This window comes from Protopterus annectens, chromosome 4.part0 (assembly GCF_019279795.1).
Source record: "Protopterus annectens isolate FY-2018-M chromosome 4.part0, PAN1.0, whole genome shotgun sequence".
Lineage (NCBI taxonomy): Eukaryota > Metazoa > Chordata > Ceratodontiformes > Protopteridae > Protopterus > Protopterus annectens.
The window spans coordinates 1,527,031,326-1,527,058,266 of record NC_056733.1 but is presented as its reverse complement, the minus strand read 5'-3'; the positions used below and the strand labels follow the sequence as shown (position 1 = coordinate 1,527,058,266).

Sequence of the window (26,941 nt, the reverse complement as noted above, 5' to 3'; positions counted from 1 at the left end):
AGGAGCCTCAATCCTCACCACTAACACCAGTGAGGGACGTGCACGTTGAGAGGATAACAAGTACACACACAGTAAAGTACAATTTCCCTTAAGAGCACACAGAGAGCACAGTCAGTCTGGGACTGGTTTCTCCCTCTCTCTCCAGATCCCCAATAAGACTCCCCACTGGCACAGCTATAGGGTTAAGATCTCAGCCAAGTGGTCAAGCCAAAACCTCCAGCGCCCTCTCTGTCCAACCAGTGCTTTGTGTCCCTGCCCAAGTATCTGACACAGACACACTTTAAGATTTGATTTATATGCAAACACACAGACACTCCTAGGGAAGGCTGGCACAGGTTCACTAGCTATGCCCCCTTCTGCCCAGACTATAAGGTTGTACCAGCTGCCACCAATCACTACTTATCAGCTACTATAAGGCCCTTACAATGGGTGATCAATTCTACTGTGTAATGCTATTGTTATCCAAATGGTAAGTGTGTCCACGACTTTTAAGGCTATTTATGAGTGGCATATACAGTGTCACCAAATACATATGCAAGTACTCTAACAGCTTAAATATCTTTGAACAAACCATCCAATCAATATATTTAATAATAAATAATAAAGGACAAAACAATACTAAATAGCTTGACACAGTGACAACAGAGTTCAGAATCAAAGGAAATATTTTAAAACAACATTACAGGGCAGTCTCACATAAACACAGAAAACATCTAAACTAATCTTACTATATTCCTATCAAACTCTAAGAGAGATGCTATGATCTAAGTCTTACAAAGCAAAGCAAATACAGATGAGAAGTGCTGAAGATGAACGTGTTCAGATCCAAAACAATATACAAAATGCCCAGACTCACTCTCTGAGATAGTTCTTAAATTACTATCAAACAGTTCTGCTGGGTTATCTCAGATTACATCATTATTCCCACTTCTGCTTTTAGTTCCCAGGCTAACAGAAACTTTAAAATGAACACCTTTGTGTCAAAAATACTTATCCCTAAGATGTTGCCTGGAACTGGAAATCATAAAACCAGTTAAATACCTTGAAACCTGCAATTATTTCTGTCTCCAGACAAAAGAAATAATTTCTAACTGCAGGCATTCTGTCTCTTTGCTGTGGAAAACACAGTCATAAAACTTTTTACTTGTCAAGTTATTTTCTTAGAGTTTTGCAAGTTAACTCTGCATGTTCCAACTTCTACCATGAAAACATACATTTGCATAGGCATATAGTCCATATACATTACTCCTTTTCTCTAGCAAGGTGCACTGTGGTTACATTTTTGAATCTCAGCACATAACATATAGTTTACTTATATTTGTAAGACAAGCCTATGGATCATATTAATATTTACAATGACATAGAATTGTTTACAAAACTCTAGCTAGCTGAGCTGGCAACTTCACACACACACACACACACACACACACACACACACACATACACACACACACACACACACACACACACACACACACATATATATATATATATATATATATATATATATATATATATATATATATATATATATATATATATACAGTGGATATAAAAAGCGTACACACCCCTGTTAAAATGCCAGGTTTTTGTGATATAAAAAAATGAGACCACAATAAATTATTTCAAAACGTTTCCCACCTTTAATGTGACCAATAACCTGTATAATTCAATTGAAAAGCAAACAAATCTGTTAGGGGGAAATATAAAAAAATAAAAAAACATGCAAAAAGCTGGTTGCATAAGTGTGCACAACCTTAAACTAATATTTTGTTGAAGCACCTTTTGATTTAATTACAGTATATATATATATATATATATAAATATATTTATAAACATATATATACATACACACACACACACACACACACACACACACACACATATATATATATATATATATATATATATATATATATATATATATATATACATACATACATATACATGTACACACTCACACACACACACACACACACACACACACATATATATATATATATATATGATATATATATTTGGTGGTAGGTATTTATTCATCATTTATCACTGGATAATGGGTGCTGAGTGTATATATGAACTACCTCTTGCATGTCATATATGTTTTTATTTTCTTTCTTATGTTATTCTCTGATAGAGCTGTATCTATGTTATTGCACTGCATTTTTTTCATGAGCTGTCATTTGTGATTCCATTTAGCCTGCATTTGTGTGGTCCTAAATGACAGTAAAGTTTCTTTCAATCTTTGAATCATGATTCTTTGAAAAAAAAAAAAAAATATATATATATATATATATATATATATATATACATATAGATTTATGTATATATATGTATATATATATATATATATATACGTGTGTGTGTACGATATATATATATAAATATATATATATATATATATATATATATATATATATATATATATATATATATATATATATGTGGGTGTGTATGTGTGTACATATATGCATATACACATATATACATATACAGATACATATATACACAAACACACACACACACACACACACACACACACACACACACACACATATATATATATATATATATATATATATATATATATATATATATATATGCACTTAGAGATATCTCATCACCATTAGCCCCTTTTTTTCCCATTTTCTGCATGGGGTCGAGGAATCGTGTTAACTGTCCCCATCTCTCTTGATTCAATGCCACACTCCTGCCTTCTTCGAGACTTATGCCTGACTGTCACATATCTTGTTTCACACAATCCATCCACCTCTTAGCTGGACATCCTTGTTTCCGCTTACCTCTCTTCCCAAATCTTCTTCAACAGATTGTCTCCTGCTTTTATGCATGTGTCCAAACCATTGTAATCTGTTCTCTTTGATTCTCTTTGATCTTTTCTGCAATTGGAGCTGCTTTGGCTTCGGCTGTTATGTCATCATTTCTTCGTCTGTCCCACAGAGTGCATCCTACCACCCTTCTCAGGCACTTCATTTCCATCACCTCTAGCTTCTTCATCTGTTCTGCCTTTACTGCCCATGTTTATGTACCATACCACTGTCTTGTGCACCTTTCTTTTCAGCTTATTTGGCATTCCTCTGTCATAGACTATACCTGAGGCTCTATGCTAGCTGGCTGCAGCCCCTCTAATTCTAGCTTTGACCTTTTGATTCAGACTTTCCTTCTCCTTAACCACCCCTTCCAGACACATGAAGCTGTTTTCCTGTGCCACTATCTTCCCTTCTATTTCTATTCTCAGCTTCTTCTGATTTCCCCACTTTGTTGCTATCACCACTGTCTTAATCTTTGCTTAGTATTATTCCGTATGCTTTCAATTGCTCTGTACTTTGCTTGTGTTCTTGCTCAGAGTCTGCTCTAATGCCACATCATCTGCATACAGCAACTTTGTTGATCTGTCCCCTCCAACCTGTTTGCTAGTATCGTCCATCACCAGTATGAACAGCAGTGGGCTCAGAGTTGAGCCCTGGTGTACACCCACTCCCACTGGTAACCCCTCTGTGAAGCTGCACACTGTTATTACTTGAGTCATTGTGTCCTTGTACATAGCCTGCTCTAATTCTACCAGTTTCTCCCAGATCAACTTTCTTGGGACCTTGTCATATGCTTTCTCCAAGTCTAGGAATGCCCAGTTGGACTCTTTTCTCATCTCTAGCTTCTTCTCAACTATCTATCTCACTGCAAACATTGGGTCAGTTGTGTTGCATCCTGATCTGAACTGCTCATCTCTCATCTTACATTCTACTACTTTGCATATCCGTTTATCAATCACCCTCTGCAGAACTTTCATGCAAATGTGATAGGAGTTTGATACCTCTGTAGTGCCCACAGTTGTAGATGTCCCCTTTGTTCTTGTACACTGGCATGAGTATGTTTATTCCCCAGTCATCTGGGATACATCTTTCTCTCCACAATGCTGAGTACCATCAGGAGCCATTTCTCCCCATTTCACCCAGAATCTTTATCATATCTGCTGTGACCTCATCTGGGTCTGCTGCTTTCCCTGACTTCATTTTCCTTATTGCTGTTCTTATGTCTTCTAGGGTGGGCTCCTCCTCTTTTGGCATTATAGGCTGTGTCTGGTGTAGTACAGCTAACCAGTATTCCTTACTAGAATGGTCAGTCTTTTCTATATCCCACTTTTTCCTGCACTTCTTCTTTCTTTTGATGACTCCTGGACATCTGTATTCCACCACCAGCTTTTCTTATGTACCTTATTCCATACCTGACTGGGACACATATCTGGTCTGTAGTCTTCACACATGCTGTTTCAAGAGCTGCCATTCTTCTACAACTCCACCTATTTCTTCTCTTCTTGGGGTGCTAGACCCTGACAAATTCCTTGGACTGTTGTATTTTCTCTCCAGTCATCTTCCAGGTCTTCAGCCTGGTCTCTGTTGACCTTAGAGCCTTCTCTGACCACTGCTTGCAGCTGATCAGTTGATTGTGGCAATCAGTAGTTTATGCCATGGGCTGACTGTCTCGGTGGGGTTGACTTTGCAATTATTGATTCCTCTACAGTGCTTTTTTCTTACTAGGAGGAAGTCTACATATATATATATATATATATATATATATATATATATATATATATACATACATTTATATGTGTGTGTGTGTGTGTGTGTGTGTGTGTGTGTGTCTTTGTGTCTTTGTGTTTGTGAATAAAATGGAAAACAAAAGACAGGGAGAGTGAAGGAAACAGTAAAGATCACAAATTACTAGTCTTTATTTACAAGATTGAGCTGTAGTGTGGGGGTGAGAATTTGCCCTTTTCTCCACTGTACTGTAATCACAGAGTTGGTTTATATTTATAACAGAGTATGTGAGTGGAGGGAAAAGGTTGTTAAACCTGGGTTGAATTTGCAATTACCCATCCATTTGTCCATATAACTTTTGAATGCTGTTAGAGAAGTTGTTGTTGTTGTTTGCCTTTCGGCTTTTCCCGGTTAGGGGTCGCCACAGCGGAACTCCGGTCCACTAATGATTGGCAGTAGATTTTAATGAACACCAAGGTGCCAGCTCGACGTTCAATCTTCAACAAAGGCACGCCCATTTACGCATGTCTTTTGAACGCCCTGCCAACTGCAGGGAGGACATGCACACTCCACACAGAAGGCACTCCCCACACTCCAGCCGAGAAATGAACGGGAGAACCTCTTGCTGTGAGGCAACAATACTACCGCTGCACCACCGCAGCACTGAATACTGTTAGAGAAGTACTTTGCTTATATAGAGAGGAAGAAGGTGATTCCAAAGAAATTATATTCCATTGGGCTTACGAATGTGCAGTAAGTCTGACAGGATAAGGTCTGTTGAGGCTGTGTATGCAAATTAGAGATTGCCTCTCAGTAGCCTGTGTGACACTGAGAAGAGGGACAAAGCCTTGAGATGGTCGTCATAGTTTTTATGATTCATAAACTTGATTGTGTTGCTAGAGAAAAATACTGAGTAAGTAAAGCTAGCTCGAAAAGAAATTAAACTGATAGTAGTTCAAATACTAACCTGGTCCCTTATATCAAAGGTTTTAGTTAGTGCATATACCTTGCAGAATTACAGGAAAAAGTCTAGAATTTTGCTATTTGTAGGGAAATCAGATGAGTCCATCACTGACCCCCTCCTGTATCCTGGTTTTGAGGAGTGGTACCAAACATTGGAATCATGCAGATGAAGGTACATCACATTGACAAGTCAGAGTTATTAACTCAAAGGCCAGCGTTTTGAAGACATCTTTGGTTGGCACAGAACCAGTCAGAAAAATGAATATGAAACCTCAAAGATATGGCAATGAAAAAGATCATCAACTATTAAAGACATCTGAGGTACATTCACTGTTGAGAACTCTTGAATAAAGTAACTATGTAATAATCCCAAAGATGATATTTACCCTTCTGTCCTTTTTGGAGTTCTGCCACTCCCACATATTGGACTGGGAAAAAATACATTAAACCATTGGCCCATGTTTACCTCTGTGACCTGCTCCATCAGATAAACTTTTAACAGACGTTGTATACTTGAAGAGCAGTCTAATGACCATCTTTTCAAAACTATTTTCCAGTAGCCGTAAAAAAAAATAAAAGCAAAAGACTGAGAGTAACGTACAGTTTTATCTAATTACAAAGAAATGTAATGTCAGCATGAGCCAGCCATCCTTATGGACTGCTTCAGAAGAAGGTTTCAATAAAAATTATGCCACCTAAAAATAATTTCATTGGTTGATGAGGAAAGAGAAATTTCATTAGAGGATCCCATACTCCAAGAAGAATCAAATAAGGAAAAGCAAAAAGACATAAAAGAGTACAAGCAATGAGGGGAGCAGGCTAACTACCCTTATGGGCCATTTTAAGTCTAGCCAATTATTCCATTTGAGAATCAAACCCTGTACCTTGTGTTTGCAAGGTAAACACCTAAACCACTATGCCAGTCTCCCAGCTAAATTCAATATACCACAACAGGCAAACCTGTCTAATTTGTCGCACTCAGGACATGTGTAAACAATTTACAATTTTCTTAACATGTACACATAACTTCAAAATGGCATTAAACTTGCATAGGAATTAGCTTCCGATTACCCATTTGTTTAGGTTCAACTAGTATTCTATGCAATGGAAGAACAGATATAGGGCAGGGAAATGAGTAGTAGAAGTCAGTGGTCTGCTGCCTTATATCTAATATGAGCATGTGAGAACTCCTGTGAAGGTCAGTGTTATCTGATGGACACCAGACGGCTGTTCTGTACTGCTGCACTCTAGTTTACATGTACACACACACACACACACACACACACACACACACACACACACACACACACACACACACACACATGCACGCGTGCACAAACATGCACACACACAACACACACACACACACACACACACACACACAGACACACACACACACACACACACACATACAAACACATACACACATGCACGCGCACACATGTGCACACACACACACACACACACACACACACACACACACACACACACACACACACACATGCACAAACACACCCTGACTGGAACCTTGGCACAAGTTAGACTGCACACATGGGATCATGTGCGCTTCATCCTTATAGGATACATTACACAAAGGGGAAAATCAGTTGATGGGTGATGTGAAAAGTTAAATAAGCAGTGTTACAGTACCCTTGCCAAGGTGCAATATGAAAATAGTGTCTACTTCCCTTGTGTTGGCAGTTGTAGAAACAAGAATAGGGCCATAGCGGTACCAGGGCAATCAGATAAGATCAAAACCAAGTGAGTACTGAAGGAGAAAAGGCAATGAGATGAAAATAAAAAAAAAAAAAAATCAAAAACACTGATACCATTGTGTGGTCCATAAAATGAAAAATAAGTAAGCATTTTAGTAACATGTTCATAGTTTATGCGTTGAGAAAGAAGGAACAATGGTTCATCTAGCTTTCAGTATCATGTTTATCTCCTGCAACTATAAGTGTGTAAAAAAATACTCCTCTTCCTCCTAATGTTCCTCAGCCTGCTGCCTTCACCTGCTCTTCTACTGGCACTACTTTTTTTTTGTCTGAAAAAAATTTTGTGCCACCATCAGGTGCTTTTGGCTTAATGGCTATGGTCTTCACCTCATAGACATAAGTTATATGGTTTGATTCTGGCCCTGTGTAACAGCTAGGCTTAAAATGGTCTTTCAGGGCAGTTAGCCTAGTATTCACCTATGAACCTATATTCAAAGATGTAGTTCTTAGCCTCATAGGTGTATACTAGACTAACAACCACTAGGGCCCTTAAAACCCTAACTGTGCAACCCAAATGTGACCCACAAATTTGGTTTATATTTGATTTATAGGTGGTGATTTACTGACTACCTCTGTCCATCACAGATATAAGAGCCAGACCAGAGATGAATTCCCACTTACCCATCCATTGGATGAAGTTGCTCTTAAATAGGAATAGGGAGGAAATATGCTTCACATGGGTGGGAAGCCTCTTCCAGAGAATGGGAATTCTGTGAGAAACATATCTGTCTCTCCAACATGTCTTATTTATGTTGCAAGCAAAATGTAAGTCTTTTAATCTAGTAGTTTTAATGCTGTTTGTTTTGCAGATGTGCAAATGATTCATCAAAACAGGGGCCAGGGATGGCTCATATGCCAGGCAAAGATCACCTCTCAGAAGGGTGTATGATACCTAGTAAAGAGACAAGGCTTTGAAATAATAAGACATTGTGTTTACCCTCTGAATTCTTTTTGTAAGAACCTTTTTGGATGTTTCAGTTGCTACAAGTGTCTGATCAGTTACATACTAAATGGGGCATTATACTCTATGATGGACCTGTTAAGGGCTGAGTACAGTGATACGATGACCTCTCTGGACCTAGATATCATGCCTTTGCTTTTAAGTTGAGCAGCATAGAAGGATTTTCTTACTACCTTGGACTCATGTTGGTCAAAGGCTAGGTTAATGTCTACATCAGTTCCCAGATCCCTTACTAGTGATCAACTTGTAGGGGTGTTTTATTGATGACTAAGTTATCTGGGGAGGAAGACTTTCCAAAAGGTACTATAATGCATTTCTTGGTAATGCGTCTTAACCCATGGCTTTGACATCAAGCATTTGTTTGTGTTAGACCTCTCTGAAGGGTATTCTTATCTTGAGGGGGATTCAGTGATTGCTCCCAATTTCCAGTTATCTGCAAACTTGGTTATCCAAAGGCCTTTGACACTGGATTTGACATCAGAGACGTAGATACCAAAGAAGAGTGAGTCTAGCACAAAGCCTTGGTGACTGGCCTCTTTGTAGAGGTAGCCTCGCTGATTCTAATCTCCTGGGTCCTATCCATGAGCCAGATAGCTATACAGTGTGTTATGAAGGGGTATTTATGCAAGTTTGTTGACAGTGTCTGAACTGGGTACTGTATCAAATGCCTTAGCAAGATTTAGGTAGGCAGTATGCACAGTTTTCCCCTCATCCATTGTCTTAGTGACCTTTTGAAAGAAGTCCACCAGATTCAGTCAGCATGGCATTTGTTTGACAAAGTCAAACTGGGGTGAACGCAATGTCTGGAGGTTCTTTATGTCCTTGTTCATAATTTTTATGATAATTCTTTCTATGCCTTTGCAAATAAGACTGGTCTCCTTTACAATGACTAGTTCCGCATGCTGACTCTTTGTGTATTTAAAAACCCAGTTAGTGAAAATTATTTTCTTGGCCTTTTTGAGTGACTTTGTCCATTTTCTGTTTAGTATTATGTGCTATTTTTTTCCCATGTTTTGAATAAGCTCTTCAGTTCACATTTAGTTTTCTTTGCAGGGTATTACTGGGCTTCCTTAAGTCTCTTAAAAAGTTTTAAAATTCCTATCTCATTTTGTTGTCACCTGTCTCAATCCAACCTCACACGATAATTTTAACTGGTCCATCTTTTTGGGATGTTTATTGTAGAAGTAGTCATGGTGCAGGAGACCAGATCTGTGATCAGCGAAGAGGTCATTTAATCTGTTTCCAGTACTTCTTGTTATCAAACCCGGCATGCAGTTTACCCAGGCACTTGGTTCTTGCCTAATTTTTTTGACACGTCACAAATGTGGACTTCCAACTTTCATTCTTGTCTCAGTACTTGGTGCTGTTTTGGAATTCTTATCAGCTTCATATTTAAAGTTAGACTTTACATTCTTACCTAAAAATATATTTGCCTGTCAGTATCTGTATACCATCATGTGTATTTCATGTTTGTTTATTTATCTACATCGTCTGTTTTGCTATCTAGCTAACAGTGATTCATTTTGCTATTGTATGCATACCTGTAGTCATCAAACATCTCAGAATACATTTTAAAAGCAAAAAAAAATCATTCAACAACAAGGTTAGAAAGTTACATGAGGAAAGAGAAGCAAATAAATTATCTTTCTTAAGCAAAAAACATTCATACAGTTACAGCTAGGTTATGAATAGAAATAAACAGAAAGACAAAACTAGTATTGTTAAGAAGACTTGTTCTGATCAGAATTATCTTAAAAAGAACAAGGACATGTAGAAGTGTGCTGTTAGAACTCATTTTGTCTGTATAAAAGTTTCACAGAACAACTGAAATAATCAACGGTGTTTAACAAATCACATAAAGTGCAAAGGAGATCTGGGAGTCTCATATAAGTACTTTATTCAGTTTTATGGATGTAAAAGTTTTGTGTTATAAGCAGAAGGTCAACACTGTTTGGCAAGTTAGATAATACGAGTTATTTTCCATTTCCTGATTAAGCAAGCCAGTGTCTGCTTGTGTCAAGAGTTGCTAAAAATAGAATTTCCTTAGCATTCCTGAATTGGTTTTACTTTTAGTAATCAGTTTCCTCCTTTGCCAGTTATAACCAAAAGAAAGAGTAAACTGGGAAATCAGTTTTTCAACCCAATGCAACTTTTCACTTTCTGACTCTTTTCTGACCTTGATCTGCTATTGCTTCTGTTAACTCTGGCACTAACTGCATCTTTACTCCACGCCTGTCAGTGACATTTGTTAGCAATGTCATGTTAATTAGTGTTTTCCAAATTCTTGCATCAAGAATGGTAATAATATAGCAATAACCCATGCCTGGGTGTGGGTAATGCTAAATTTACCCACGGTTGGCGTGGTTTGGTCCCGAGGCGGCCCGAGGGACCAAACAAAGCCAACCGTGGTAAATTTAGCATTACCCACACCCAGAAGTGGGTTATTGCTATTATACCATGACATTATTTAAGAAAAGAAACTATTACTTTTCTTAAATAATGGCATAGTATAATGCCTGTTTACTGCCCTTCCGCAGATGTCTGGCATCCGCTGCAGTTCTGATGTACTGCGCCTGCGCAGTACATCAGAGTTGTGGGCAAAGCAACGGAGAAAGCAAGATCTCCGTTGCTTTTTATGTCTCGCTATGTTAAATGAGTTTAACATAGCGAGACAGTTTTAAAATAAGCAACGGACATCTTCGTTGCTTATTTTAAAACTGTCTCGCTATGTTAAACTCATTTAACATAGCGAGACACTAAAAAAAAGCAACAGAGATCTTGCTTTCTCCGTTGTTTTAAACATGTCTCGCTATGTTAAATGGGTTTAACATAGCGAGACAGCTTTAAAATAAGCAACGGAGATCTCCGTTGCTTATTTTAAAGCTGTCTCGCTATGCCAAACCCATTTAACATAGCGAGACAGTGTTTTAAAAAAACGAGTTATACTAATGGAAAAAAGTCCGGGCGACCGGACCTTTTTCCATTAGTATAACTCGATTTACAATGGGCACGCTGGCCAATCAGCATGCACGTTTTGGGGGGGGTCATGGTATATACACAACTTTTATTTTAGAGAAGATATTTTTAAGTGCTGTAGTTTACATTTTCTAATGGCCATTCTAACCTGAAAGTGTCTCTGCTTATAAAAGTAAATATGTTTATATTGCTTCAAAGTTTCTTATAAAATTTTTGGAACAGTACCTGGATATTCATTGTTTTACAGCATTCTGCATGAGCTAATAGCATGATCATCATGCAGACAGCATGTTCGTATGTATCTGATCAAGAAAACTCCACATTAAAATTCAAAATGACAATGTATTACTTACTTTATTTTTTTCTGAATTAAGATTTTCTCATTTATGTTTTTATATATTTTTTATACATACACACACACACACACACACAAACACACACACACACTCACATAAGTGTATATATATATATATATATATATATATATATATGTACACACACACACACACACACACACACACACACACACACACACACACACACAGTTTGCTATCACAATTTTCAAGACAACAGTCTTGAAAATCATAATCTCAAGACCATTATATCTTCTTCTTTGTGTTTTGGCTGCTCCCATTAGGGTTCACCACAGCAGATCATCTGTTTCCATTTCTTCCTGTCCTCTGCATCTTGCTCTGTCACACCAACCACCTGCACGTCTTCTCTCTCTCCGCATCCTTATCTCGGGCCCTTGTCTTTTCCTCTTACCTGGCAGCTCCATCCTTTGCATCCTTCTCCTAATATACCCAGCATCCCTCCTCAGCACATCCAAACCAAACCAATCTCACCTCTCTGTCTTGGTCTCCCAACCGTCCAACCTGAGCTGACCCTCTAATATATTCATTTCTAATCCTGTCCATCCTCATCACACCCAGTCCAAATCTTAACATCTTTAACTCTGTCAGCTCCAGCTCTGACTGCTGTCTTTTTGTCACTGCCACCGTCTTCAACCCATATAACATAGCTGGTTTCACTACCATCTTGTAGACCTTCCCTTTCACTCTTACTGGTACTCGTCTGACACAAATCACTCCTGACACTCTTTTCCATCCACTACACCCTGCCTGTACTCTCTTCTTCACCTCTCTTCCACACTCACCGTTACTCTGAACTGTTGATCCCACGTATATAAACACATCCACCTTCACCAACTCTACTCCATGCATCCTCACCATTCCTCTATCCTCCCTCTCATTCACACACATATATTCTGTCTTAGTCCTGCTGATCTTCATTCCTCTTTTCTCTAGAGCACATCTCCACCTCTCCTGGGTCTCCTCTACCTGTTCCCTACTCTCACTACAGATCACAATGTCATCCACAAACATCATTGTCCATAGGGACTCCTGTCTGATCTCATCTGTCAACCTGTCCATCATCATTGCAAATAAGAAAGGGCTCAGAGCTGATTTGTGATGTAATCCCACCTCCAACTTGAATGCATCTGTCACTCCTACTGCAGACCTCACCACTGTCACACTGCCCTTGTACATATCCTGTACCACTCTTACATACTTCTCTGCCACTCCCAACTTCCTCATACAATACCAGAACTCCTCTCTAGGCCCCCTGTCATATGCTTTCTCTAAGTCCAAAAAGACACAATGCAACTCCCTCTAACCTTCTCTATACATCTCCATCAACACTCTCAGAGCAAACATTGCATCTGTAGTGCTCTTTCCTGGCATGAAACTGTACTGCTGTTCACTAATCATCACCTCCCTTCTTAACCTAGCTTCCACTACTCTTTCCTATAACTTCATGCTGTGGCTGATCAGTTTTATCCCTCTGTAGTTACTATAGAGCTGCACCCCCCCCCTTATTCTTAGAATTCTGTACCAATACATTTTTTCTCCACTCCTCAGGCATACTTTCATTTTCCAAGCTTTAATTAAACAATCTGGTTAAAAACCCCACTGCCATCTATCCTAAACACATCCATGCTTCCACAGATATATCATCTGGACCACCAGCCTTTCCATTCTGCATCCTCTTCATTGCTATCCTTACTTCCTACTTGCTAATCCATGGCACTTCCTGATTCACTATCCCCACATCATCCAACCTTCTATCTCTCTCTCTCTCTCTCTCTCTCTCTCTCTCTTTCTCATTCTCTTCATTCATCAGCCCTCAAAGTACTATTTCCATCTGCTAACACACGCTCCTCACATATAGATTTCCCTTGTTATCCTTTATCACCCTAACCTGCTGCAAATCTTTCCCAGCTTGGTCCCTCTGTATAGCTAATTGATACAGGTCCTTTTCTCCCTCCTTATTGTCCAAACTTTCATACAACTCGCCATACGCCTTATCCTTAGTCTTTGCCACCTCTCTCTCTTCACCATACGCCTCATCTCATTATAGTCTTGTCTACTTTCTTTATCTCTCTGACAATCTTACTTCTTCACCAATGTCTTCCTCTGTATACTCTCCTGTACTTCCTCATTCCACCACCAGGCCTCCTTGTCCTCTTTCCTCTGTCCAGATGTCACAGCAAGCACCTTTCTAGCGTTCTCCCTTACCAACTCTGCTGTGGCTGCCCAGCTGTCTGGTAACTCTTCACAGCCACCCAGTGCTTGTCTTAACTCTTCCTGAAGTCCACCTTACAGTTATCATTTTTCAGCTTCCACCATTTGATCCTTGGCACTGCTCTCACTCTCCTCCTCTTCTTGTTGATCACCAATAGCATCCTACAGACCACCATCCTATGCTGCCTAACTACACTTTCTCTGTCACAACTTTTTAGTCTCCAACCTCCTTCAGACTGGCCCTTCTGCATAGGATATTATCCACCCATGTGCATCTTCCTTCACTCTTGTAAGTCAACTTATGCTCCTCCGTCTTCTTAAAATATGCATTCACCACAGCCATGTCTCATTCCTTTCACAAAATCCACTACCATCTGACCTTCTACATTCCCCTCGTAACACCATACCTACCAATCACCTCCTCATTCCTTCTGTTCCCTTCACCAACATACCCATTGAAATATGCTCCAATCAACACTGTCGCACCCTTGGCTACATTCTCCACCACTTCATTCAACTTGCTTCAAAAATGTTCTTTCTCATCCATCACACACCCAACTTGCAGAGCATATGCACTAACAACATTCATCATAACACCCTCAATTTCCAACTTCATAAACAACACCCTATCCGTCTCTCTCTTTTCAATTCCAAAACACTCTTGATGCACCGTTCCATCAGGATAACTCCTGCACTATTTCTCCTGCCATCCACACCATAGTAGAACAATCTGAGCCTGCCTCCAATACACCTGGATTTACTGTCTTCCATATGGTGTCTTGCACACACAGTATGTCAGCCTTCCTTCTCTCCATCATAGCACTCTCCCTTTACCAGTCATACTGCCAAAATTCAAAGTTCCTACCCTCACTTACCACACTCTTAATTTTCATCCTTTCCTCCTGCCTCTAGGCATGCCTTCCACCTCTTCTTCTCCTTCTTATTCAGCCAACAGTAGCCCAATTTCCACTTGCAACCCTATTGGCTAACAGGACTAGAGGTGGTCGTTCTTAACCTGGGCCTCAACTGATCCAGTGTGGAAATCTGTATTGTTGTCTACATATTTGATCTGGCAAAAAATTAAGACTGGATGCCCTTTCTGACATAACCCTTGCAATTTATTTGGGCTTGGGACTGGCATGATGAAATACAATGGCTTTTGCATCCCCCAGTGGCTGGGCTCCCCTTCCCCCCAAGAAAATTATATCAAAAGACTAAAATGCTGAAGACCCCACTATCGAACTCCTAGACTTGCATTCAAGATGTTTAGACATGGTGGCCTTCAGCATTTTAATCTTTTGATTTTATGGATGGGTTATTATGATTTTCAAGACCATGGGCCTTAAAATTGTGATAATAAGCGCCTATGTAGCACCCCCCCCCCGCTTTTTCTATATATTAACTCCAAGATCACATTACAATGGGATCCCACACAAAAGGCTGCCAGATAAACTTCATTTGAAAAAAACATTCACTCATATGACCATTTTTTTTTACAACAGAAAAAAACATTCGCTCAAATTAGAGTTTGCTCTTTCAAACTGCAACCATATAAACAGGCTTCCCAGTATGGTTACAGGATTCTGGCTGTCATCAGCTCAGTCTCCTATATAAGCTAGGGAACTAAGATGAACAAAACACAAAGAAAAAAGGGGATTCAGCCTTTTGTTTGTGGATGTTCTTCCCCAGTTGTTCTTGAGTTGAAACAATCTCTCAGAGCCAATTGTCTTAGTCTGTTTGATCTCTTTCACTCATGGCAGATAAGGACTGCAGTGTGTAACAGGTCTTTTGTAGTAGTATTTATATACCTTATTCTAAATGTGTGGGTGGGTGCCACTCCAGGTCTGTTTACCTGGTTGGTCAGGCCTAGGTACCACCTATTTGTGACATGAATTTATTGAAGCCCATAAGTTTGAACACTGTAGACTGTCCCAGTACTTCCAAATTGTCTGTAACTTAGATACCTTCTTGTTTTATCCGTTACATGAATTGGACCTAGAAATGGGATTCCCTAAGAACTATTACCAATACAATCCTTGGAAAGATTACTCTCAAGCCTTAACAGATTTTAAATGTTGTGTACAAAGTAACAGGGCCAAAAACTGACTCAGTCTCACCTCCTATACATATCCCCCCAATTAACCCTCCCCCCTCCTTTCACCCAGCTGAACTCATTACTGCCAACTGCAAACTCAACAATCATAAAACTGTAACCATAGTCACCATCTATATACCCACTAGAGAGAACATATCCCCTATTAGAACAAATCCTACAGTGGATGTCTGACAATATACATAATGAAACAATAATACTGGGTGATGTTAACATCAATTGGCTCACCCTCAGCTCTAACTTTCCCACCACCAGCATAAACCTATATGTATACATTCAACTTATTGCTTCACCCACTTTTCTTCATAAACCCACAAATACCTGATCTATGTTGGATTGCATACTTGTCTCTAAGCCTGACCTCTATCACTACCCTGAATCCCTACCAGACTTAGTCAGTGACCACTCCCCTGTATGTGTCCAAATATTCTCCCCCGCCTCTCTAAACCTCATGAATTTAAAGAGTGCCAAATGCTAACCAACTTCAACCTGGATACATTCAATAATTCTCTGTCTGCTATTGACAGGTCTTTCCTCTCTTCCCTCCCTCTAGATGATGCTATCCTTCAATGCACCTCCATCTTCCTAAACATTCTGAACTCCCTTACCCCCTCGTAGAACTGTCAGAGTCAAATCACAGTGCTCCCCTTGGCTTTCCAACTCTACTCGGTCTCTTATCCATAACAGAGACTGTCCCTGGAAACTCAGGAATATGACCAAATCTCCCACACACTGCCAACAATATAGGGAACTCTGAAATTTAACCAAAAAACACACAAACTCTTACAAAAAGTACTACTACCTCTCACTCCAAATTACTGAACCCAGGAACCCTAAACATCTTGGAATGCTGTCAATAAAATTCTCCACCCAGAAATCCTTCAGCTCCCAACCCCTGCCCCAATAACACACCCCTTAAAACTGCTTCAGTTTTCAATTCATACTTCATAGATACCATCAACAAACTTATGCAAACTGTCTACCCAACCCCAGCCCCACACCCCCTACCACTCCTCCGACTCTTTCTTACTAAAACCCATTCCATCCAGCTACATCAAAAAACTTCTTATCAAACTTAAACCAGGTTCCCCTTCAGCTGACAACCTGCCACCACTCTTCATAAAAGCTTATGCTGACTCCATGTCATATTCTGCCTCCATCCTTATAAACCACAAAATTAGTGAATCCACTGTTCCTACCCTCTTGAAAAAGTTCCATACTATACCAATCCACAAAGGTGGAAATTCTGTTGAGCTCTCTAATTATTAGCCTATTGCCATACTCTGTCCCCGCTCCAAAATTCTTGAGCACTGTGTTTATAAACAAAAATCAGCTTATCTTACTCATGAAAACTTAATTACCTATACTCAACATGGCTTCCACACACAACTCAGCACCACTACTTCACTCTTTGCTAACTCCATCACCCTAGCTAGAGGCAATGATAAACTAGTGTCCTGCATCTTTCTAGATCTCTCCAAAGCCTGTGATACTATCTCTCACCCCATCCTCCTCTCCAAACTCTCTCAACTCAACTTCTCCTCAGCCACTGTCTCCTGGCTCAATAGTTACCTCACAAACAGGCTGCAATTTGTAAAATGGCTCTCTGCTCTTTCTCCTTTTCTCCCCATCAAAATGGACATCCCTCAAGGCTCTATTTTAGGCCCTCTCCTTTTTAACATTTTTACTAACCAACTTCACACATCCTGTCCTCAGTCTTCACTCATCAGTACGCAGATAACTCCAGCATCATTTCTATGGCTGACAGTCCCACTGCCCTACTAACCCTGACACAAACATCTTTCAACCTCACTGAAACATGGTTTACTAACAACCAACTCATATTAAACCCTAAAAAAACAAAACTCCTTATCTTCCTCCCAAAATCCCTTTACCATCTTAAATCCTTATTCACCACCTCTTCCCTCAACAACACTACGATCATAGCTGAATCACACACTAAACTGCTTGGAGTAATAATGGGTGATCAACTAAAATGTGACCTTCATGTACTTAACTGCATCAAGAAAACCCACCAAAGCTTGGTTTGCTCTATAAAAACAAAAGGTTCCTCACACCCAACTCCAGGATCCAGCTTACCTTCTCCCCAACCTCTTTTACAGCTCTCAGATTTTAACCAACTTACAGTCTTCACTACTTTACAAACTTGAAAGCACCTCCAACATAGTTGCTAGATTTGCAGCCAATCTGTCTCATATTAACACCACTGTTACTCTCTCCAGACACTCAGCTGGCTAGAGTTTCCTAACCAACTCTTACTTACCCAACTTCTCATTATCCATACCATTTTGAATAAGCCCTCCTCTTGCCCTAGCATTTCCTCACTTGTCTTTTTCTATAAGCCCCCTTGATCCCTCAGAAGCTCTGACCAGTGTCTCTTACAAATTCGCAAACCTAAAAAATCTATTGGACAGAATTTCTACAGCTACTTCCCTGCTCTTGCATGGAACAAGCTCTCCATGAACCTTAGAAATATTTCCTACAGCCACAGATTCAAGAAAACTCTCAAAAGGTACCTTAATAGCACATGGATTTGCCTCTTTAATCATCCCACATGAAACCACCCGTTTCTCTATCACTATGCTCTCTATTTCTCCCTTCCCTACTACCATAACTCACTTAACCGCTCTGTATTATACAATTACCCTCTGAAGATAACCCAATGTGTTATGTAAATTAATTCAAATGTTTTATTGTATATTTCTTTGCTATGTTTTTTTCTTCAGTGTCTGTTACTATATTGCACTGTGGAGCTTTATCTACATTTGTTTAACCGTTTTATTGTAAATTTTTCACTGTATTCATCTTCAGTTTTGTAAATCTCCTTGCTTACTTGTTCTGTGGAGCTTTTCTCCCTGAGCCATCACTGAAAAGGGGCTTTTGTGCAGATGGACTATATCCCGCTTAACAAATGTCAAATAAATGAATACATAAATAAATATGCAAGTACTAATTTATAATTTATCATTTTAGGTGTATACCTGGTTTGATTCTAGGTCCTCAGGAATGCAGCCTGGATGCAAAGCCAGTCTTAGGATACATTTTATCAACAGTTTAGGTCTCTGAAAATTCTGGCTCGTAACTGCCACTTCAAGGAGGCACAGCTCATTTACCTTCTCTAAGACCATATACATGTGATACCTCTCAGCCTCTTAGAGCAATAAATCTGGACAAAGCCACAAATAATGGGGGGACAAAGGCCCAGAAATAGAGACACATTTTTAAACATTGCTCTTACAAACTTAGAAAGTTGATAGAATAACTGTTTTTGCATTACTGAAACCCAAATACCTGCCATTATTTTCTGACTTTAGTCATCAATGATATGCCAGCAAACCACAATTTTATGAGTAACAGACCAAAGATATGAGCAAAAATCTTGACCGGTGAGAGGTATAGTACACCATGTGAAAGCAAGCTAAAACCAAATTTTGTGTTAGGTCACTTATCACAATAGGTAAAGTGGTGATGTCAGACAACCACTATACTCATTAGTCTAGCACTTCTATATTTGTAATAAAACAGACACAAATAGTTTGGTGGCAACAAATGGGATAGCTTCTGAGCAAAAGTGCCACTGAACGTGAGTGCACATATACCAAAGTGATGGCATAATTGTTATATTTTGAACCTAATTCTTGTTTTATTACGCTCTTTAGATTGTTATAATGCCTTTGCAAATACTTAAAGTGGATAGCATTTTACCCATGGCAAATTATGTCATAAATGGGCGGTACTTAGGCATGACCACCCAGGATTTGTAGTTATGAAATTCCATTCTCAAGAGTTGTATTTCTAGTAATTATGTATCCATGATTACATGTAATTTGTTCTCAGTACTGTTTGTTTGTGTCTTTCGGCTTTTCCCAGTTAGGGGTTGCCACAGCGGAACTACGGTCCGCTAATGATTGGTAGTTGATATTTACGTGCCCAGTTACCAGCCCTGACACACAACTTTCAATGAAGGTACGCCCATTCACGCATATCTCCATGCAGAAGATGCTCTAGCTGAGAATCGAACTGGACAGCGTCTTACTGTGAGGCGACAACGCTACTGCAGCACCACTACTGCGGGTTCATCTCAGTACTGTAATTCTGGTATTTAGCACATAGGATTAATGTTCTAAGTTGACAATAAGCTTTATCTTTTAGTCTAGTGTTTAAGTTCATTAGTCTCCATTAAAAAAACTTTGGCCATACTGTGTTTACCTGGTTAATAAATAAATAAAAATAATTTTATAATTTTTGTATTAACACATAAGAAAAATAATACAAATTATAAATGCAGATCACTTAATAAAACAAAAGTTCTGCAAGTAGTAACTATAAAAATCAATGCAAGTTGCAATGAACATGAATCCTGGTCTAAAATGCCAAATTGCATGTAAACTATTTTTCCAGCTCACATACAGTCCAGTTTTTAAATTCTGTAGCATCTGACAGCAAATGGAAACTCATTTTCCTTGGTTATACACCAACCCCTTTGCAAACCAAGTATAATACAGCATAACAGACCATGACTGTGAAGTGACTTGCCTAGCACATAAATATGATAGAAGTGTGTAAAAAGCATATGTCAGCCCACCTCTAAATAATCTAAGTAAAGCATTTGAGGAAGTATACTAGGACAATTGGGTTAAGATTTAAATACAGTTCAGTGCTAAAGCTGAAGGCACCTCATTTTCACCATTGGTACAGTGGCATTTTGTCATGGCATGTTTCCATAACAAAAACAAAATCCTTTTTGAGAGAGGACATATGTTTCTGCAGCTTTTGCTTCTCAGGTAAGAATATCTCAGTATAGATACTTTATAAATATATGCTACTGGTATGTGACATAAATAGAATCTGCTTGAGGGACAGATTTGTCTCCCAAAGGTAACCACACCTTTGCAACAGACTCCCACTTCATGTCAAACAGAGCACCTCAATGGCCCCCTTCAAATGCAATCTGGACAACTGGATGGGTAACTAACTGTAAATTCACCCCAGAGGTGCTGATCATGGAAATAAGGGTAGAACTTGGCTAGGCTTGTAAGGACCCTAGAGCCATTAGCCTGGTAACTTCCGACGATCCTATGATCCTACATTCCTTGCCTTAAAGCAACTTATATATCCAATCTATTAGAAACCAAACATAAATACTGCATGCCAAACTGTCACTGTTAAATGCTTTTAAAACCATTTATTCATTGCTTGTGTACAACAGGTCACATCTCAAGTCCTCTCTGGCAGCTTTTAGTAACATTTTCATTTAGATATACTTGGTACTTAGCCACAAAATATGTTTGTGACTACTGCCCTTCTCATAAAGATTTAAGTGCTGCTCAATGCTGAAACTGACCCCTCCATTTTGCCATTGTCAGCTTGTAGAGTTTTGATTTTGGTATACTTCCGGCGATACAAAGTTGCCTTTCTGGAGAAATATATATGACTTTTAAAGCTCAATACAGATATATTCTAGACATATAATGTATTACTCACCCTGAATACAATTCATTTACACAGTTCTAGAGGAAACCAAATATAATGATACTTGTTGACCTTTTGAATTCTACTGATCATATTAGCCATGTAGTTGTACTTATCAATGCAAGGTTATATCATAAGAAACAGTTGATATTTTCAGGTAGCAAAAAATCTGGGTATTCTGTTAAAAACTGTACATAGGTTATACCTTTAGATGTAGAAGTAATGGGACATCTGCTTGTTGAATTCCTAACTGTTATTTTACAGTTGATGGTAATATTACTTTATTTTTCTCTATAAAAGTTTCAAATATTTGAAAACTATCACTTTTACTGACCAACACATTGTTGTCATGTTATAAAAGTATAAAATATTTAAGATCTCATATTATAGTTTACTCACATGAGAAAAATGGAAAGTAGGTGAATTTGTTGTAAATTAAATCTAAAGATGTTTGAAATACAGATGCTGTCAAATGATAAAAAAATATAATACTAATCTAAAAGCCTTAAACATGGGTTGCACCCTATTGTTCAAAAATATCAGAAACACTAGTTTCAGCCTCCCCAGACTGTGGCACAAGGTATAAAGCCCTCACTGCTCCCCAGGCAACCTTTATTCAACTAGTGGCAACAGGTACAAGTGGGTCCAAGTGGAGTAGGATGGGACTGAGTGGACAATGCTAGCTCCCTGGTCCTGGAGGTAAGGAAGCTGCCTAGGCTAAGTGGAATAGCAACATTAAGAGCATGTCAAGCTCCATGCAGCAAGTGGGATCCCACTTGCTAAGGTGGTTGCACACAGTCAGAAGTGAGCATCCACCTCTTGAGGACAGCCATTTCAGAAGTCATAATGCTGTCATAAAGTGTTGGGGGTTAAGGAACACTCCGAAGCAACAGTATGATTTTGCACTAGCATCACAGACATAGTTTGAGTTGAGCCTGAGGAAGGCTAAGGCAGGTCTGGTAGCCCCACTGAATGAGGACATGAACTGGTGGTGGCTAATAGTCATTAGCAAGGATGTAGTAAGTACAGGGAAAAAAGAAAAAAATACTAGTTTCAACTCTTTACAAACACAGACTCACAGAGTAAAATCCAAACCTTCTTATAGGGTCCCCCTACCATGACTATGAGGAAGTCACATAAATCATCCACAGATAAATGCTATGATTATTATTTGGTTAAACAGACACACCACCCCCATACATAAATGCAAATGCATGCATACATGTGCTAATCTGTGTGAGCACATACACAGACATACATGTTGGTACCATTCTTATATTATTTATTTTATTTTTTCTTTGTAAGCTGGAAAAGGTAAATAATTATGTGAAGTAAGCAGAAAAATGCTGTCCAAATGGAAGATAACCTGTTGGGTGAATATTATGCATATAATGATTTTTGTGGTAAGTAGAAAGTAGATGTAACGTAAACAGACATATATGATTCTTTTTTTCCAAACATCACAGGTAACAGGGCCTTTTAATGGCAATTTTCCAATTTAGATAATTTCAGCAGTCAGATCCTTTGTTTTCATTAACATTTTTCTTTCCCTCTCACAGATATTATGCCATCTGCTGTCAACCACTGGTTTACCGTAACAAGATGACCCCATTACGCATAGCTGTAATGCTTGGAGGATGCTGGGTAATTCCCTCATTCATTTCTTTCCTTCCAATAATGCAAGGTTGGAACACCATTGGGATACGGCATTTGGTGAGTGGTTAGAGATCAGTGTGATAAAATGTTATGCATGCTGATGTCTAAAAGTTTTTTTTTTTTTTTTTTTTTTTTTTACTTCTGCTGGGACAATTATCCATTGTTAGTATCATTTTCTGCATACCTAAAGTGTTCCTGTTTCAGAAAACAAATCTGAGCAAATGAAAACATGAAATATGGGTGACAACAAAGGGTATTTTACACTCCTTCCTCAGACAGATACTGTGCAATTTTTTATGCTTTTTAATAGACCGACATGGCACAATATGTTGTATTGCTAGAATATAATGACTCAGTGTAATTGCTGGATTTTTAAATGTTAATGCTAGTTCTAAGTGTTTTAACCTAAGGTACTCTTCACAGTGGGACATTAATGACTACATAAAGACCACTGCTGTGTTTTGGTACATATTTGTTAATGAATATATATATATATATATATATATATATATATATATATATATATATATATATATATATATATACACATATATATATATATATATATATATATAAATATATATATATATATATATATATATATATATATATACACAAACACACACACACACACACACACATATATATATATATATATATATATATATATATATATATATATATATATATATATATATATATAGCGAGAGAGAGAGAGAGAGAGAGGGACCATAGCTGTGTTTCAGTATATACTTAGCAATGAATATAGAGACCACTGTTGTGTTTCAGTTTATATTCATTAGTCAATACATAAGAGATCACTACTGTGTTTTGGCATATAATTTATTATTTATTTTATTTTATTTTATTTTACATTTGTTAACAGGGCTAGTCTAGCTGGATATATGTCCATTTTCAGTAGAGGCCCGGGGAGAAAAGCTCCACACATTTCAAATAAAGTTCACATCTACAGAAGTACATATTTGTATATTTCTATATATTAATGAATATACAAAGACCACTGCTGAGTTTCCGCGCGACCATGGCTGAATTTCTGCTGGTTTAATTCCTCCACATCTTTTGGGTTTCTAATACAATGATGGAAATGGATCCCATTCCTAAGTGAAAGAATGATCAAAGTTAATGAAATGAATATTGTTTGAAACTTTATTCTTAGCCAAAAGTTCTCTTTGCAGCACCCACAATTTGCCCGTTCTTCTTCTGCAATTCATATGGAGCTACATGCAATGGTAGCATATCTAAACACAACTGTAAAGTCTTTTTCTTATGAGACCCATTGCTCCTACTACTATTGGAACTGTCTGCGTATCCTCTTCCACATTGTCCTCATTTCTGCCTGCAAATCCTGACTCTGTGTCTGTCTGTACATAACATGCTGTAATCACTGGGTGTAGCAATTTCAGTGATCAAAGTTATTTTTGTCTTCTTTTTATGAACTACTGTATCAGGTTTTCTATTTTTTTAACTGTTGGTAATGGGTAATCCCATTTGATATAAACTTCATCATTCTGTATAATGCTTTATGGCTCATGTTTCCAATGCTTCTCAGCAACTTCAGTATTAAAATGTTTGCACAATTCCCAGTGCAACAGTCTTGAAACATTATTATGCCTTTCAGTATACAGGCCCTTTACCATTAGTATATCACACCCACCAACAAGAAATGCCATGTTTTCAGTTCTGTTTTCCAGAACCTGCATTTGTCTGATTCTCCCAGATGTTCAATGGACATTGTAAACCAACATGTATGCAATCTACTGTTGCCGCTAATATTAACCTTTCATCTTTTGGTTTAAATTCACCCCTCCTTAACCATTCCTGTCTCGGATCCTGATTTACATGAGCTGTTCCAGGAGTTTTCTGCACTTGCAACTGTTTTTATGCATTTGCCACATTTCTTTCCTTCTCATCTTATCCTTCTTATATTCTTTCTTTTGTTTTTTTGGCACATTTAGTTGCTGCCTGATTTTTGTCTACTAATGGTTTGGTTTCCATTCCTGCTTGAAACTGATATGTTTCTGCTAAACCAGGCAGAGAAGTAATCCTAGATTTGTTTTCTACATGTTTCAAAACTTTCACTATGTTTGGATCTTGTGAGGTCAGCAGATATGTATGCAGTCCTATGACTGCAGATCTTTACATGAAATCAATTTTGAGGAGGCCCATACCTCCTTCAGAATGAGGAATATCTAATCTTGGGTGGGAGGGTGGCCTAATGGTTAAGGTGTTTGCCTTACAAAGACAAGGTGCAAGGTTTGAGTCTCACAAGGGATAATTGGCTAAGCTTAAAATGGCTCACAAGGGCAGTTAGCTTAGTGCTAATCTATGAACCTATGAACCTTTGTATGCACTGATTCTTATGTATAATTTGATAAGCATAGGATCATAGGAAGTTACTAGGCTTATAGCCCTAACACCCTTACAAGCCTAGCCAAGTTCTACCCTTATTTCCATTATCAGCACGTATTGTCCCTGTCCAAGAGGGACACAGGTGGAACCACTGGAGTGAATTTATGGTTACCCATCCAACTGTCAAGATTGCATTTGAAGAGGGCCAATGAGGTGCTGTGTTTGACATGAAGTAGGAGTCTGTTCTAAAGGTGTCGTAACATGTGGGAGACAAATCTGTCTCTCAAGCAGGTTCTATTAATGTCACATACCAGGTTAAGGTCTTTAGAGCGAGTAACCTGTGTACCATTTGATTTACAGAAATGCAGCATTTCCAATAAAACAGTGTCAGAGATTGCCTTGTATGCAAGGCAGAGATTGCCTCTGAGTAATCTGTGTGAAACAGAATAACATGACAGTGATTTCAGATAGTCCACATAGGACAGATACTGAAGACCTAAAACTTTCCTTGTGAGGAACCTTAGTGGTCTCTCCAATTGCTGCAGGTACTTGGAATGGTTCATATCAAAAGGGACATTGTACTCAATTATTGGCCTGATGAAGTAAGAGTACAGGGAGGTTATAACTTCTTTTTTTCTGGATGCAATTCCCTTACTTATGAGATGAGCAATATATAATGCCCTTCTCACCACTGTGGAGACATGGTGGTCAAAGGTGAGGCTGCTGCAACCTGAGTGAACAGGTCTTTCACCATTGAGTGCATACTTAAGGTGTTGCTGTTGATGTGGTTGTGGTAGTTAGCAGGAAAATTGCCCTTACCGGAAGAGATAATAATACATTTTTTGCATTTAATTTAAGGCCATTACTTTGGCACCATTCATTTGTTTGTGTAAGACTCTCTTGTAGGATGTTGACATAATTTGGAGGTTCTATGATCACAGTTTACAGTCATCAGCAAACTTTGTCAGCCACAGACCGTTAGTTTTTGCTTGTACTTCAGAGAAACAGGTTACAAACAGTAGAGGTCCTAAGACTGATCATTGTGGAATACCACTGGTGGAGGTAGATTCCCCTGTTTTGAATGTACTGTATGGGTTCTATCAGTGGCTGTCTCAAAGAAGTCCACCAAGTTTAACAGGCATGATCTCCCTTTGACAAATCCAAACTGAATAGGGTCAAGTGTTTGGAGATTACCTATATCTTTGTTGATTAGCTTCTTGATGATTTGCTTCATGGCCTTGCATTTAAGACCAGTCAAGCTAACAAGTCTATACTTCCCAGGGACAGTGGAAGTACCACCCTTGTGCAAGGGAATAACGGTGGCCATTTTCCATTCAGCTGGGATGAAGCTGGTGCTTAGACTATGACTGAAAAGTGGACCTAATGTTGTTGCTAATACTTGTTGCAGCCCATATAAGATGCAGCCTGGGATGTTATCAGGTTCCATAAATGCTGTTTTTGGCCTTATTGAGAGCATTAACAACCTGCTCTTTAGA

The 26,941-nt window shown here is 38.6% G+C and overlaps 1 protein-coding gene across 1 annotated transcript in view; it reads left to right on the top strand.

Annotated features, from left to right (window-relative positions):
* HTR4 (5-hydroxytryptamine receptor 4) overlaps positions 1-26,941 on the top strand; it is a 3,476,249-nt gene that overhangs the window by 1,556,689 nt on the left and 1,892,619 nt on the right. The window contains exon 5 of the mRNA XM_044069347.1: positions 22,979-23,132. Coding sequence (XP_043925282.1) covers positions 22,979-23,132 — 154 coding nt within the window. The remainder of the gene's footprint in view (positions 1-22,978; positions 23,133-26,941) is intronic.